The sequence below is a fragment of the Pagrus pagrus genome (assembly GCF_965226575.1).
Source record: "Pagrus pagrus genome assembly, chromosome: 7".
NCBI lineage: Eukaryota > Metazoa > Chordata > Actinopteri > Spariformes > Sparidae > Pagrus > Pagrus pagrus.
Genome location: NC_140191.1, coordinates 12,347,767 through 12,365,029, shown reverse-complemented (window position 1 = coordinate 12,365,029; position 17,263 = coordinate 12,347,767). Strand labels below are relative to the sequence as shown.

Here is a 17,263-nt window from a genome sequence, read left to right as displayed (position 1 = left end):
ATTCAGTAAGAATCCTGCAGTAACTCAGGAAGTATTGTCTGAATTTTCTTCAGTATTATAAAAAGATTTTTCTCGAGGTCTTGACATGGAGGAAGGAAGGAAAAGCTGTTATGACTTTGCAGGAAAATATAGGCATTCTTATAATATTTCTTTTTAATTATAGCCTATATAGATAATAACACATTAAAGGTGCACTAACTGGTTTTAGAGGAGAAATTTAAACTCAAATTTTTAATATTTACAATATTAATGAGGTAATAATACAAACTCGGAAGTATTTATCTTTTCCTTGACTGAATAACAATCTGTTCTCAGAGGAAAATAAGGTCCAGAACACTGTTTGAAGCTAGAAAGGTGGCAGGGTCCGCCACACATAAACAAAGTAAAACAGTATGAAATTGTGTTGGCGGTTTTCTCGACAAAAAGCCTATGGGATTTTTGAATTCGATTTGCCGTAGAACAAAACTTGTAAATATCTTAAGTCTGTGGTAACCACAGACCTTATTTTGGGCATTTAACCAAAAATCAGTTCAGACTTTGAGAACCGGAGTACAAATTACACCACTCACCAAACAAAACAAAATACAGTTGAGAGGTCTGCTAACTAAAAGGAGTAAATTTGAAATGTCTAAATAGTCTAATTGTTTTTGCCAATTTCTGTTTTTTTAGGTTTAAATTTTCAAGCAATCTTTCAAGCTATTTCATTTTATGAATGTAATATTTTGCTGAAATAATAATTAAATGAATTATATACATTTCATCTGGGGAGAAGAAAGGTATCTCTGTTAATCAAGCCAAAAGGCAGTAGTAAGGAAACAATCTGTAAAAACATGTTCAGTAGTTTCTCCCTCACAATCACAAAAAGAGCATCTGTTGTTTACATCAGGGAAAACCCAACAAATATTGTCTTTTACAGGATAGTACCTGTGTAAAATTTTGGATATAATCTCTTTGATTCTGTTTTGAATTATATATTTATGAGGCAAGAGAAAGACAGTGCTCCATCGCTACCTATCTAAAATAAATAAATAAATATAGGTGGTTTTATAGCTGCACCACTCTCTCGTGCAGTAGAAGATCGATAATTGTATTGGCCTGTATAAAAAAGGATATATTTCATTAAATGTTTTCATTAGAATTGTAACATATTTAAAATATTGTGCCTCGTAATAAGTGGATCCTGAGCTCACACTCGACCCTGACAGCATCACATCAGCTGTATTGAAACGTCTCGCGGCTGCAGATCGATCATCAGGCTTGCCTGCACGCGCCGGTCGTGACGCACTCTGACCAGCGGGGGGAGCGCGAGCGCGACGAGGCCTCTCGTCTGTTCCTGTCTCGTGCCGGGCTGCTGCTGATGATGATGAAGGAAGGCTAGAGCCGCGCATGCGCACCGGGTACAGTCTCCGGCCGGGTTGCCATGGTTACCACACAATAGGAGACGGGACAGGGGGCTGCGCGAGGGGGAGAGAGAGGGAGAGAACGACAGCAGCGGAGCGGAGGGGAGGAGGAGGAGGAGGAGGAGGAGGTCTGCAGAGCCGCTTGACTGGACACACCGCTGCAAGCTTTTCCCAGACAGACATGCAGACAGACAGACAAGACAGACAGACAGACACACCACGATATAATTGTCTGTTCGTTGATTCATTAATTATCCCAAACGAGTTGGAGCTGTCTTTGTTAAGTCATTAAAACGCTCACACGGCCAGCTTCATATTTTCTGTTTCAGCTCGTTTGGCGGTGAGGCCTGTGAGAACAAAGACCTCCAGGACATTTCTTCCTCCTCATCGCGAGAAAAGCCACATATTCAGCGTGAAGCCGAGCCTCTCCACACAGTAAAGGTGACTCTGGAGGGACCAGGCAACAGACACACACACACACACACACACACAGAGAGAGAGAGAGAGAGAGAGAGAGAGAGAGAGACCCTCCCTCTTGATCCCCTCCCTCTTCAGAGTTTTGGCCCTCTCTCTGCGCCTCTCTTCCTCCTTCCTCCTCCTCCTCCTCCTCCTCCTCTTCAAGCCTCCCCCCTCTCTCTCTCTCTCTCTCACTCTCTCTCTCTCCTCATGCAAATCACGCCCTCTCCTCTCTCCCTTTCTCTCACCCGACGTGCATCCCTCTCTCCGGCTCACCCCTCCGCTAAAAAAAAAAAAAAAATTGTGACTGTAAGACCGGAGAGGGGTAGCCTGTAAAAAAAAAAAAAAAAAGTGCAAGTCGTCTTAGAGGAAGAAGAGGGGGAGTAGGTAGGGTGGGAGAGGGGGGGCAACAAAAAAAAAAAAAGAAAAAAGGGGGCGAAAGGGGGTGGGGAAGAGGCGAGGGTACGCATCAATTTGTAGTCTTCAGTTGGCACCCCAGTTTTCTCCCTGCAACGAATAGAAAGAGATTTTCTTCTTCTCCTCCTTCTCCTTCTTCTTCTTCTCCTTCTTCTTCTGCATTATTGTTATGATCGGAGCCCGTTGCAATATGAGCCAGCCCGAGCCTCTGTTGACAGACGCCTGGGCTGTGAGGTGTGCGTGTCAGCGTGCAACATAAAACGACAAAACAGAGGGAGAGAAAGGAAAAGGAAAGCAAAGGGAGAGTGAGAGTGAGAGCACGCATCGCTGGATATCATAGGTAAGGAGAAGGGGGGAAAAAAATGGATGCTTATACTCTTGTGTTTTGGTAGCTATTCCTGCTGGCCACGTTTGTGCTCTCCCTCCCATGTTTTTTTTTTTTTTTTTTTTTTTCCTTTGTGCGTTAATTATCAGCATACTCCTGCGTTATGGCTAGATTATGTCCCGGTGAATTAATGCTAATAGAGTGCACGACGCGCACCCACATTCCTGCGAGCAAAAGGGGAGAGAGACACACAGAGAGACTGAAAGAGAGAGAGAGAGAGAGAGAGATTCGCCATTCCATATCATCTTTCTTTTTTAAGGTCTGGAAGAAACAGCCCTGCAGAGGCATCCATTCTGATTGTGAACATGTATGTGCTGCTGAACACGACTCCCCTCCGTCGTAGGTGGACCGTGTTCCGCCGAGGCTGTGCAGCAGCAGCAGCAGCAGCAGCAGCCTCGGCCGGTCTCCTCTGCATGTGTATCAATAACATTCGCAGGAAGAAGAAAGAAGAAAGAGTCGTTGCAGTGCCCGCTCGCTGGTGATGTAAGCACAGCAACTGCATGCTGCTGCTTTGCATCACATGCAGTGGTCAATTTGTTGATAATGCATGTGCAGTGTAGGGCTGGTGTGTGTTGTTTACTGACCACAGACACCACAGACAGGCCAGTAGCTGCCACCTGTAACTGAGATGCATGATGTGCACAGTAACCCACCGGGCTCTGACTGTTTTCTACTCATTAAGCCGCTGCATCATCGCCTGTAAAGACATGTGCCATCTTCCATGCATATGAAGTGTGAGCAGTGATTGTGACAGTTAAGGTTCTGCTCTTAAGACTGATTGAATCGGTCACTGCAGCATGCACTAATAATTAATGCATAGCCATGTGTAGTGGAGCAGGGAGCTTGTCTGTAAAAATCTGTGTGTCGCTACTATAGAGTGTGCATCAGCTCACTAAATATATCCTTTTTTCATCCAGTGGTGTGCACTATTTATATCCTCATTCAATATACATGAGCCATTTTTTCATCATAGTGGTCCATGAATGAACGGATTAGACGAGGCCTCGCAAACTAGTCCACCTATGTTGTCAGCATGGCACACCCAAATGGATAATGGATCTTGACATTGTACATTTCCCTAATGGTTGGCTGGCTGGGTAAATAAGCATGTGATTCTGGCGGCCATAACCAGGTCATGTGGGTTAACCACAAGTGGCTGTGGGTTTGGGCTGTTGTGGTGAAGGTGGAAGGAAGGAGGGGGGTGTGGCAGCATGTTCCCAAGATGTTTGCAGGAGTCTTCTGCAGACTGCCAACCAAAATGCAGTCCACCAATCAGCACCTTTTCTCTATCTGTTGTTTCAATGTCATACCACCCAAACCAGTGCATTCTCTTACTGTGAGTGGGCTAACCTTTTGTGCCTGTCGGTGAAGACAGGAGGCAGAGAGGAAACTGTCTTGAGTGCAGTTGTGCCAATACAGTGTGAAGCATGCTGGGAATTTAAATATTGTAACAGTGCTTTTGCAGTTTTAAACTCTGATCCTTTTTATAGTGTCACAAATTCTTGAATGCCACACTCGATGCTCGGCATGGGACAAAATGAAAATTTAATGTCACGATTACCCTGTCCAACATAACTACAATTCATGATATTATCCAGATAATCATCAAAATATTCTTAAAACTCTTATCGATTGTACTAAAACACACTGGAATCACTTTAACCTTACGTTAAGTTCAGAGACAAATATTTTTTTTTGCATCACAGATAGGACACCAGGGTTCAGGACTACGACCATTTTGTCTCATGTTGCTACCATTTTTTTTACCATTTTTTACCAGTGCACTAAATTTTATAACTAGGACCACCAGTGCACTTGCATGTATGCCCCCTGTTTTTAATATCATTATATATCATGTGAAACGGCAGTGTTTCTGCTTTTGACGGTTTTTCCATGGCCGCCACATCATTACATTTTTTTTTAAATCACAAAAGAAAACAAAAGATTTCGTGACCAATCAGTATACGGTCATCAATACATAGTCTGTCAGTATATGTTGCTGCCCAGCGCTACTAAACTTTGTGGATTCATCCTCTAAAATGAAGAACATTGTTATTTTTGGAAATTGTCTATTTATTACCAAAGCATTTATCAGTGATTAAGTTAAGATAGCGGAGAATATGTTATGTTGCATGACGATTTAAGTGGTGCTTCTAAATTTTGTGCTGGTGCTCCTAAAATTTTCAGTAGAGAGCACCAGTGCTGCTAGTGGGAAAAGTTCGCCTGGAGCCCCTAGACACACAGTGAAAAATAAACAATCAAATAATCTTAAATAAATAATCAGAGATCTTCCTGTGCAAATAAACCTCATCACCTTGTCGTTACGTAGTTTGGAATCTGTAATAATTACACACATCTGATTTAACTGCAGGCCATGCCTTCAGCCATTGTGACAGGCTTAGGCAATTCAAAATAAATCATGAAAGCAATATAGGACTGTACTGTACACCGTCAGTGAGCTAGACGGCTTTGCAAGTCACTCGTGAGGATACTCACAATTACCGATCAACCTGCTGTGAGGGTTTTTTATCACGATCCACGATAAAATCCTTTATTTTCCTATTCCTACTCAGTGCGGATAGCAAACGATAATGCTTATTTCTGCATCCTTCCATGCACTGATGAGTCATCTGCCCCCTGAAGTGGTTGACAGTTGGTTACACTACCTAACATTACTAACGCTAGTTAAGGTTAACGTCGCTAATGCTAGCTAACATTAGGGCAGCATAGTATGCTACTGTAGGTGCATACTGTAGAACTCATCCATTTTTTTTTTACTTTTTTTCCCCACAAACTGGCAACTACCAAGACTCTTGATGCTGACAAAACACAGATACCACATGATTCCACCTGCCTTATTCTATTGGCTGACAGACCTTGTCAGAATACTTACACAGAGATAAACAAAACAATTATTTTGGATTATTCTTTATTATGTCAGTGGACTTTTTTAAACTAACGTTAGTTACTGTTGCTTTCTGAGAGAGGCACTGAGACGAGACACTCAAGAACGTGCCTTGTCCGCAACCAACAGAGACGGGGAAGGTCTCATTTTTACATGCCGTTACAATCCACTTGCATGTGATCAATAAAAAAAAGTGATTACTACATGTAAATTTCTACAAATTGTTACATAAAGCCTGTTTTTATTTATTAATGCCTTCTTTGTTTATGCTTCTTTACAGGTTTTGCTAGCTCTCATGGTGTAACAAACATCCCAGTCAGTCAGCAAACGGAACCAGTTCAGTCCTGGCAATGGCTTGTGTTGTAAAATGGATGTTTTAAAGAAGACATAATGAAAACACGGACACACAAAGAATCGGTATGAACAAGGCCTACGTCTTTTTTTTTTCACAATGATGTCAGGGAGTGTACCTGCTTCATTCTTGTACTTTATGTAGTGCATATGGGAGTATGGCTGCATCATAATTAGTTCAATATGTGATAGTATTTCATAATGACCAGGATGACTAAGAAGTAATTTATTTGGTTTTGAGATTCCAGGTTCATATTTTGCTCTTTCTCCCTCTTCTCTCTGTCCTTCTGCCTTCTTTCTATTATGGCCTGTTCTTCTTTTCACCTCCCTCCCCTTTTTATTCTTGCTCTTCACTTGTTGTTGCCGCTGCTACATTCTGCCTTCAATTGAATGAACGTGACATTTCTTTGGCTTGTGTTAACTCTATTTTTCTATCACTACATTTCTCTCTAACTCTACCCTGTTTTAACATTTAATTCCATTTCCCTCCCTTCCATATCTTCCTCCTTTGCTGGACTCTGGGTTCTGCAGATGCCCATGCGCAGTGGGCGACGGCGGGGGGCAAGCGAGGAGAGAAGGGGTAGACGCCCTCACCCCAGCCCCACTCGCCCCGAACGCAACGATAGGCAGACGGTTAGCGCCTTCCTCTTTTGTCTCCTTTCTTTCCTGTCATTGCTTTGGCCTTAAGTTTACAGGATAAGTGTGTACATGCAAGTCCAGGAGTCATTTAGAATAAAGAGCTGCCTCTGTGTATTGCATTTTGTGTGTGTGTGTGTGTGTGTGTGTGTGCGCTGTCGTATGAGTCATCAGTATGATTGCCACAGACATACCCTTGCAGTGTCAGTATTGTTCGATAGTGTGTTTTACAGCCTAGCACTTTGAAATCTTTTATGTTTGACATTGATGTTTTGCATATGTGTGTGTGTGGCTTTGTTCTAAAAACAGTCATAGGCCTGTTAGGTATTCAAAGGCATCACTACAGAATTAAAAAGTCTTGTGTTGTTTTAGCAAAGAGGTGCTGGTGAGGAATTGGCTGGAAATCGCTTCAGTCGCAGATCACAAGGGCATGATTCATCAGAGAGTGAGGGGGAGGAACTTGTGTCTCCTCCAAAGAGGCAGAAAGTTCAGGTTTGTGTTACATTTCATCAACCTGTTATATAAAGACTAATTATGAAGCTTTGATTCAGCTAAATCTCCCAAAAGGCTCAGTTAAGAGTTATATTCTTTGTTTCTACAAATACAGAAACAGCCAATAGTAGCACATTCACAAAATATACATTTTTACCTCATCCTCAGGATTCGGCCTCTACCCCAAACCCTCCAACATCAACACACTCGACTGAAAGCTCGGCTCCTTCCACTGTCCCACCTCCAACCTCAGTTGCCAGCCAATCCCGTGAGAGTGACAATGAAGATGGCCAATCCCAGGGCAGCAGGAGCTCAGTTGTAGGGAGCCTGGCCAATAGCAGCAGTAGTCTGAGCAGTGGGCGAGATATAGACCAGGACAATCGTTCCTCATCCCCAAGTCTCTCTGCATCCCCTCTGGGTAGCCTGGACTCTGATTCTGATGGCCCCGACTCACCAAAGCAAGGAGAGAGGGAGAAAGGAAAGGAGGGAGGAGCGGGGAAGGTGACAGGAGAGGATAGAAGGGCACTACGAGAGGGGAGAGGTGAGGAGTCCTGTGGAGACGGAGAAAAGCGGGAAGTGGATGTACGAATTGAAGACTGTCCGTCTCTTAAGCCCCCCTCCACTCCGTGCGCTTCCTCTGGTCTGACTCCCTCTCTCCGTGGAGCAGGGGATTCATCAAATGACAGCAATAGTGGGAGGAAGTCCTATTTCTCCCTGGACTCCAAATTGATGTGTAAAGTCGAGTACGGTGGACCGGCTGGAGTTGACGGTGCACTCGGTGTCAGCAGAATGAATTCCAAAGCCAACACACAGTGTGTGACCAAGACAACTATCTCTGGAGGAGATTTTTCCCATAACAGCCCCAACCTTCCCCACTCTTTACCCCCTCCTCTTCCTCCTCCACCTGCGCTGAAGCCCTTGGAGCTTGGCGGACAAAACCTGCCTGCTGAGGTTAAGACGGAAAGAGACAAAATAGAAAAGGCAGACAAGCTCTTGGACAAGTCTCAGTCCACTCCTCCTTCTCTGTTGCCACAGACCGGCCCACCGCCACAGTCCCAGCCTCAGACCCAACCCTCCACCCACCCTCCTCACCACTATGGCTCCACCAGCTGGCAGGGTGGCACAACCACTGGTTGCCAGGGGAGCTGGGGCTACAGCCGTTACACTGGAAACCACCACCCACACCAACCACAGCACCAGCCCCCAGTGCAGCAGCAGCAACTCCCCTCTGTGTACAACCCTCCATCCTCTCGCCATTCCTCCTCCCACCCCTCTTACCTCCCCCATCCTCACCCTCACCCCCACAGGGAGTACCTTCCCAGGTACGCTGGAGGGGGAGGGGACAGAGAGAGGGGTGCTGCAGGAGAGAGGGAGAGGGGAGTGAGGGGGGAGTGTGGGGGGAGGGAGATCAACAGGGAGTTCTCTGCTCCCATTGGCAACAGCAGCAACAATAGTAGTGGGGGCAATAGTAATAGCACTTGTGGTGGGATGGCTGGGTCCAACAGCATCCAAGGGAGGGAGTTTGGGGGAATTTCAGTGGGTCAGAACCGGGAGTTTCAAGGTTCTGGGAGAGATGGACCTACCTTGGGTCCTGAGAGAAGAGACTTTGGTCCAGCTTTCAGAGACAGAGAGCGAGAAAGGGAACGGGACCGAGACCGAGATGCAGGGAGGGAGTTTCCTCTGCCAAACCAAAACCAGAGTAGAGACTTTGGCCCCAATGGAACTGGAGGGGGGCATCCCAGAGACAAAGATGGAGGCAGATGGGTTGAGTTTGGGGGCCAGACAAGAGATGTAGGCAACAGTAACCCAAACAACAACTCCATCCCCCAGGGAAACCCCCCAAGTTCAACCAGCGGACTACCTGTCACCCCCATGCTGAACCGAGACCCACCTGCATCACCCCAAAACAACCCTAGTCACCCTTCCCATTCCTCCCTGCCCCCACACCCCCACCCACATCCCCCAAACTCATCCAACCGAGACTTCCCTCCTCCCATGGACCAGGCACAAACCCCCTCCTCTGGAGCGGACCACTTTCACAGAGAATACCCATCCACTGGAGGGAAAGATTTTCCTGCTGGGGCACCTCCTTCGACTGGCACAAATCGAGAGTACCTCAGCCCCCCTGGGGTGACTCCGAACCTCGGACGAGAGTATTCAGGGCCTGGAGGAGCCCATCACCCCCACCCACCTCACCCCCACTACCAGTCCAGGCCCAGAGACACAGAGAGAGACTCAAACCTGCGAGAGTCTGCACTGTACCAAAACCGCGGAGGCCCAAATCAGCCTCCTGCACTCTCTCCTTCCTCCTCTTCCAGCCATCATGGACACCCTCCAAATGCTCCTTATCCCCCTCCACCACCTCAAGCTCCTCTACCGCCACCTCAAACCTCCCACACCCAGCCACCTCCATCAGGTGTAGCACCCAATGTACGTCCGCCACATTACCAGTCCTCCAACCAGACTCCTCCAACACCTCTCTCTCCGTTGCCCAGCCCATCCACAAATCAGATGGGAGGCTTCTCATCTTTCCCCCCTGGCTCCTCCTCTGGACCCAACATGCCACTTCCTGGACAAGGTGTGTCATCCAGCTGTTCACCTGGATGTCGCCCTTCCCCTTTCCATGGCACTTTGAACAACCACCCTCCATTCAGTGGAACATACCACTCCAATGGGAATAGTGGCAGTAACATGGCTAACAGCAATAGCAACAGCAGCGCGCCCAATAGCAGCAATACCAACTCGCAATCGCTCTCGCCTCAGAATGTCTCAAAAGGACCTCCACCTCTTAGTAACTCAGCCAACAACAACAACAGTATTTCGACCCCTGGCTCTAGTTCTTCACTCCCTGGTGGAGATGGACATTCGGATTCAGGCCCACCTCCGACACCTGTTATCAAAGAGGAACCAATAGAAGAAAGGGAAGAGAGTGAAAGCCCACCACCCGTGTTGAGAAGCCCTTCCCCTGAACCCAAACTTGTAGACATTCCCATCCACGCCAGCCAATCAGCACGGTAAAGTCCAAATTACATCTTGATACTTTGTTCGGCCCTTCTTTATGTGATCAGATGTAATTAGCAGTAATGGTAACTGTTATGGTGGTGATTCTGACTCCTGATGGTTGTAGTAATGATCCACTAATTGCTGTGTCACTCTTGTCTAGGTTTCACAAGGTCCTTGACCGTGGCAGTGGGAATTCGTGTGCCCGCAGTGATGTCCTCTTTGTCCCACTGGACGGCTCCAAACTGTGGAAGAAGAGGAATGAGGTGATTGAGAGGGCGCGCAGGGAGGTCGAGCAGCGGGCCAGAGATTTAAGAGAAAAAGAGAGGGAACGAGAGAGGGAGCGCGAGCGTGAGAGGGAACTGGAACGACATCTACAGGTGTGCACATTTGAGCGTGATAATTATGTAGCGTGTCAGATTGAATGGATTTGATGTAGATTAAATTGATCATTTTAATGGATGGGGAGTAAAGCAGATCAGGGCAGATGTGATTTACTGTCTTTTACTGTTTTCTCTGCAGCAGCAGAAGGATGTCAATGCCGCTGCAGGGTGTCGCCAGGGCTCCTCTCTCTTCTTCCCCTCCTCGTCTTCAATCATCCTTGACCCTTCATCTTCTTCCTCGTCTTCTTCTGGGAACTCTGTCTCCCACCCTTCCATTCACCCCCAGCATCATCCCTCACACCCGCATGCTCACCTTGCTCAAGCACACCATATCCACCCCTCCCTCGCTCACTCTATCCCCCACTCCCTCCTCCTGCCGTCCATGGGTGGGGCAACAACAGTGGTTGGCCCTCAGGGGGCACTAGGAATAGGTATAGGAGGTCCATATCTGGGCCCTGACACCCCAGCGCTGAGAACCCTGAGCGAGTATGCCCGCCCTCATGCTATGTCTCCACTGGGGGCAGCAAGCCGTGCCCAAGCACATCACCAACAAGTACACCACGGCCACCCCCATGTCCACCCCTCATTCTTCCTTCCTCAGTTCCAGAATCACGCTTTAGGCCACCCGCACCACCTGCCTACTGATGCAGCTACAGCTGCAGCCATCTTGGGCTTTTTGTATGGTGGCAGCCTTGAAGGTGGTCCAGGTGTTGGAGGCCATGCTGGTGTAGCAGGAGGCCCGATACCTGGAGGGATCGGGGGTGCAGGGTTGGGAGGAGTCGGCTTTCCGCATGCAATGGCTGCACATCGAGAGCGAATAAAGCAGGGGTTTGAATTTAAGAGTGATGAGCGGGTTTACCCACCAGGGTCCATACCTGATCCTGCAGCTCTTGCCCTTGCTCACTCTCATTCTCATCATGCCCACGCCAATGCTCAAGCGCATGCACACTCTCTGCTCCTTGCAGGAGGTGCAGCAGGAGCTAATGAGGTATCACTCTATGGCACTCCTCCCCCACCTGCTCCCGCTGGCCCCCCGCACCTCCAGAACCCGGCTCTGGCACCAATAACTCGACCTCCCAACCCTCCTGCCCCTCAGTCCCTGTCCAATCCACCCCCTTCATCTCTCCTCCCACCCTCTCTCCCGTCTCACCCAACATCTGCACCCCCGGCTGCCCCCCCAGCCCCAGCAGGCCCCACTGCTCCTCCGCCAGCTCCACCTCCACCTCCACCTGCTCCACCGACCTCCAACGCCGCCTCACTCCATCACCCAGTCCCCCATTCTTCTTTTCCCAGCTCCCTGTCCTCTCATCTGCCACCCGCCCCTGCCCCAGCCGCTCCCCCTGAGACCTACCCCACTCCCACTCGCTCTCCTGCCTCTTATGAGCGAGAAAGAAGTGGAGAGAGGGAGAGGGAGAGAGACAGAGACAGAGCAACTTTGCCGGCATTTGGGGACAGAGAGCGAGAAAGAGAAAGGGAGAGAGAAAGGGGGGGAAGTGGTGGAGGAGGAGGAGGAGGGGGAAGTGGAGGAGGATCAGGTGGAGGAGGTGGAGGAGAGAATCTGGGACGTCTCCAGATGTTAAACGTGACACCTCATCATCACCAGCATTCACACATCCACTCACATCTTCACCTGCACCAGCAAGACACAGGTACCCACTGTTACTAACAATGCTGTCATTGTCACTATCAACTGCCTTGTATTGTGTACTAAAAGTTAAAGGATAAGGTTAGCGATACTCTACAGACTATTGACCTCCATTAAAGTTCAAAATCTATTCAAAACAAGTCTCAGAGCCATAACGTTGCACTGGATGACATCTTCCATCTTTAGCCATACTGTGTTGCCGTGTACATTGGATTGACACATCAAATGTGTCCATATCTGCATCTGAAAATAATCCCAAAGAAATGCAGTATTTATTCCTCTAGTAATATTTACTTAAAACTAAAATGCCCAGCTGTTTTAGCAACTAGATTTATGACACATTTTTTACCCATTTACACCTTCAGTGGGCACAGATGGGATTGGGGTTGTTTGCCACAGGAGTAGAAAAGTATTGAGAGACAGACTAATACATTGATGGTTTCAGGCTGCAGTCAAATAGTATTTTTTGCCCAGGAAGCAAATCATGGCAGCCATGATAAGAGCTAGTTCAACTCTCTAAATGCAAAGGAGATGTGCTTAAATACTTCCTTAATTATCTCCTTTAGCCAGGATCACACCTGACTTGGGCTGGGCATCAAGTTTCGATACTTTTATGGCACCGACTGAAGTGCCTTGATACTATTGAGTATCGGAAAATGTCTTGTCATTCAGTACTAAATTTCAACACCTAAGGAGTTAATCTCATCAGCGACAGTGAGCCAGTAAGCATCCAGCATGCTTGTTGTGCCAGGATCTAATAGTGCTGGTGATTGGCTGTCTCGAGGCATGCAGGAAAGACACTAGGCTATGCCCAGAGATGTGGCTCACCACGTGTTTGTGTAATGTAATCTTTTGTTAAAAGGTATTTCACAAAATTGGTATTGAAAAAAGTATTGTTCAGGAACTGGTATCGAAGTCAAGGTATCGATATCACACTGGTATACATCAGCCTTTATGAAAGAAGAGGAGGTAATGCTGTCCCACAATTTCTTGTGCAGTCATAGCTTTGAGCCACAATTGGCTTTTCCTCAGTTCTTATGAATTCTCCTTCACATATTTCCAGGACCTTGTAACATTTTCGATCAAAGTCAAGGAAAATTGTATAGGAAAAGACGTTAGGACGAAATATTTTTGACTACTCGACAGCAGCCTCTGTCTTTTCATCGGAGTTGTGGACTGGAGGGATAAATATAAATAATAACACACTAAATGTCAGAGCACTTATCAAACCAAAGTACAGAGTGCTTAACATAAAAAAACAAAAAGAAGAGCAAAAATCTTAATTAAAACAACATGAAAAAAGGAGGCAAATTAGATTAAATCAGGATGTTTTCCAGTAAAAGTACATTTTTAGAAGAGAAGACACTGAAAGTAGAAAATCAAAGAGGAAAGCCAGCCTTATCCTTTAACTGAAATTATTTTTGTGTTAGTCCAGTTCAGTATTGAAGAAATTACATGATTTTGAGTGATATTTTGATTTAGAGTTCACCTATTTGTTTAAGTTCACTCGTTTTATCGCATATATCTATGTATAGATGTTTGTAAACTCAGATCTCAGTCTGCTAACACCAATCAACAGATTATGTCTGACAAATAAGAGAAGGTCTTTGTCTCTTTGATCAAACTCAAACATATTTGAAGTATAAATGTGCATATAAATATTGATGTTGCATTCGACGGAGGACCAAGAATGACATGGAAATAGTTTTAAAGCAGTAATTTAAATCTGTAGTCTTGATTCAATTTGTGAATCCAGTTATCTAAAAAAGTTCTAGATAACTGCCATTATTTATTTATGAATCCATTCATGTATTTTAAAATGATGCACTTTGGCTGTTTTGTGTTGTTTTTGGAAATCCCTTTTTAATAATGGATTCATATTTAATTTGAAATTCTTTTTATTGCCAGTTTTCTTTTTTTTGTCCATTAAAACAATAAATAATGAATTACTTTGTAATTTCTCGCTATTTTTATTGCACAGTAAGTTAATAATTAATAAAAAAGGCTTTAATCACTATTTCCGTGACACTTGTGGTCCTCTTTAGTAAACTGAATCCAGACTTCTGTGACTGTTCAACTGTTTATAATGTGTCAGCAAGAATCTGACATCAATTAAATGCAGCATTAAAGTCTTTTCATGCCATGTTAATCATTGTTGTTTTGAATTTCACTGCTTGGACTCTTATTGAATATATCCTGTATTTCCTATTACATCATTGGCATCCAGCGACGGGCGGGGTTCACCCCCTGATGGACCCGTTGGCGTCGGGGTCTCCTTTGGCACGCCTCCCTTACCCAGGAGCCACACTAGGCACCCCCATCCTGGCTCACCCCCTCACTGACAGCGAGGTGCTCCGCCAACAGCTGTTCGGTGAGGAGAAGGCTCCTCGTCCATGTACTTGTTCAGTTTTTTTCTCTAAAAACTCCAGTGCTAAAAAAGTTTCTGAGCAGACTTTTTGAATACGATGATGATGACTGACCTTGGTGTCGTTTTCTTTTTGTGTCCCCACCTGCTCCTCCTCTTTCCTCTGTTTTTTCCATTTCTTTGCAGGCGCTCCTTTCCGTGACCTGCCCCAGCCGTCCTCCCTCACTGGTCCAATGTCAGCAGCCCATCAGCTCCAGGCCATGCAGCAGGCCCAGAGCGCAGAGCTGCAGATCCAGAGACTGGCCCTGGAACAACAGTGGATCCATCACCATCACCACCACTCCCTCACCCAGGACGAGTATTACAGGTACAAACGCTCTGTGTGTTTGTGTAACTGCCACTGTTAATGCAGTAGAGATTGAATATAGTCTTTAAGGTTTCCACTAACAATTGTTTTCATCCTCGATTCATCTGTGGATTGTTTTTTTCTATATCTGTTCGTACAAATCTTGAACGTTTGGATAATGCGTAATTTATGTTTTCAAGGTTAGGAACACACTTGAATTTGAATATACTCTTTGAAAAATGCTTGATTGTTAACATAACCTGTAAACATTTCTACACAGCCACTCAAGAAACCAAAAATCCTGTTTATATTTGAAATGAAACAATCCAGTTTGTCGTCTCCTCCAATCGAAATTAGCAAAAATTAAATAAGCATACAACCAAAGTGTATGTGAATATCTGGGCCAATAAACCAAGCTACAACACTGCCCAAATACTGTACTTTTATGCGTCCTTCACGTCGGCATGGATGTTAAGCAATACAACCACTAGAGGGCGCCGCTCAGAGTCAAATCAGTCACCTTCATATTTCCTTCGCCACCGTCCAACCTCCTCTCATCTGTTCTGTTTTAAGTTTTTTTAAAACATCTCACCAACTCACATAACTTTTTAAAAGAACTTCTTCCTCTTGTCTTGTGGTCCTGTCTCGTTTAACTATCGGCTACACTGCTACACTGCCCCCCACGACTACCGGAGGTACTGCTCCGAAATAAACGCAGAAGGCACTGTTGGTATGCATAAGTGTATCGCACGTTGACCATAAATGAGCCTTAAGTTGTGATATTAACTGCTTCATTTTTTATTTGGGTACCTTGAAAGTGCTTAAATTTTATTCTTAGAAAGCTCTACGAACCCTGTAGTTAGCTGGCAAAATTGTGATGTATTTAAACTGGCACAGGGGACGTTTTCTCTACCCTGAATTGTCGCAAAATGTAAATAACATTTGTACGTATTTGAATCGTGTTTAACACAATCTATGGATTCCAAAAAAGCTTTTAAAATGTGTCCCAAAAGCACCTTTCCAAACTTTAAATTACACATTGTTTCACCTTTTCAGTCACTTGAAGAAAGAAAGAAAGAAAGAAAGAAAGTGGCAAATATAACTTGATTGATTTGGGTTTAAAGGAATTCTATTAACTTCCTTTGTTGTAATAGCATTTATAGTAAGAATTTAGATGTGATGACAAAGAAATTATTGCTTTAGGTACCCTGAGATTGCTTGAATTTACTCTTAAAATGCTGTACAAGATTCTGATGTATTTAAGCTGTAAAAGGCAGCTTGGCTCCACGGCACAGGGGATGTTTTCTCTACTCGTGAGTGAGAAATTTACATAATCTCTGTACATATTGGAATCCAGCAAAATGCAATCTATGGATTCAAATAAAGCTTTCAAAGTGTGTCCCAAACTTTAAATTGCACTCTAACATTGTTTCTCCTTTGACCCCTCCAGTCACCTGAAGAAAGAAAGTGACAAGACCCTGTGAGGGAGGGGCACGACAAAGAGCAGCATGGAGAAAACCGAGGGAGAATGTGCGCAAAAGTAATACAACAGAAGCACTGAAAAACAATGAAGGAACAAAGACTCGAAACAAAAGCTGGACTAATGGACGGGGGAACTGACTGAAGAAAACAAGAAGATTTTAAAGGATTAACAGAAGAGGGAGGATGGCGTGAAAACGTCGCACACGGTCCCTGCTAACTGCACCACGTTGAAGGTCCAGGCTCCAGCGCTTCCCTGCATCATGTTCTCAAACTCCAGTCCTGTTTTGTATCGTGCACTGTACAGTATATTAGATGGGGGCGGCAATAGTGAAGTATGTGTAAAATACTTGATGCCAGAAGGAATGTGTAAATGAGTCTCTTTTATGTCATTGCATGTAGCTAGGCGCTTATTCTGAACTGGTGGAACTTTTGGTTCTATTTTTAGTAATTCCCCCCTCTTTTGTATCTGAGGGGCGTTCTATATGCATGAGACCAGCAATTTAGTGTTATGTTTATGATCAATAGTATTGTTATTATGATTAATGTTGTCTGTTTGTTGATAATGATATAATTATATATACAGTACATATTATTTGTATTATTTTTTTACATTTTCATGGTATGGCAGTCGGTTTTTATTTTTATTTTTTATTTTCAATTTACCTTGTGAAACAAGATGCAAATGAAGGCAAAAAAATCTGGAAATAAATTATAATCTTTTTTTGCTAGTCTCTTGCGTATTCATACTATTTTTTCCCGTTCTCTCACATACATTCATACTATTTGCCCTTTCTTTGTTTTATACAAGTCACTCATGCACAAAGCATATCAAATTCCTCACTCTCCTCCCCCTCCCCCTCTCTCTCTTCTCTCTTTCTGACTCCCCCTCTTTCTCTCCGTCCCTCCTCCTCCTCCTCCTCCTCTCTTTGCTGAGTGTAGCTAATAGGAGACACATGGGATGAGTGTGAGACATGGGAGTTGAGTCGCTCCACTGAGCACC

General features: G+C 45.1%; 1 protein-coding gene across 5 annotated transcripts; it reads left to right on the top strand.

Annotated features, from left to right (window-relative positions):
• Nucleotides 1-1,500: 1,500 nt before the first annotated feature.
• atn1 (atrophin 1) lies at nucleotides 1,501-16,984 on the top strand. Of its 5 annotated transcripts, XM_084357424.1 has the most exons (12): nucleotides 1,501-1,630; nucleotides 1,730-1,841; nucleotides 2,492-2,613; nucleotides 5,844-5,980; nucleotides 6,446-6,547; nucleotides 6,923-7,042; nucleotides 7,211-10,056; nucleotides 10,206-10,422; nucleotides 10,565-12,074; nucleotides 14,298-14,465; nucleotides 14,622-14,802; nucleotides 16,232-16,984. In XM_084357424.1, the coding sequence occupies exons 4-12, from the start codon at nucleotides 5,954-5,956 to the stop codon at nucleotides 16,263-16,265; spliced, it is 5,205 nt and encodes a 1,734-aa protein (XP_084213550.1). In that variant the 5' UTR covers nucleotides 1,501-1,630; nucleotides 1,730-1,841; nucleotides 2,492-2,613; nucleotides 5,844-5,953; the 3' UTR covers nucleotides 16,266-16,984. The 5 variants fall into 5 exon arrangements, with proteins under 5 accessions (XP_084213550.1, XP_084213551.1, XP_084213554.1 ...); XM_084357425.1 differs by lacking the exon at nucleotides 2,492-2,613 and having other exon boundaries at nucleotides 1,501-1,841; XM_084357428.1 differs by lacking the exons at nucleotides 1,501-1,630; nucleotides 1,730-1,841 and having other exon boundaries at nucleotides 2,313-2,613; nucleotides 10,568-12,074; nucleotides 14,298-14,441.
• Nucleotides 16,985-17,263: the final 279 nt, after the last annotated feature.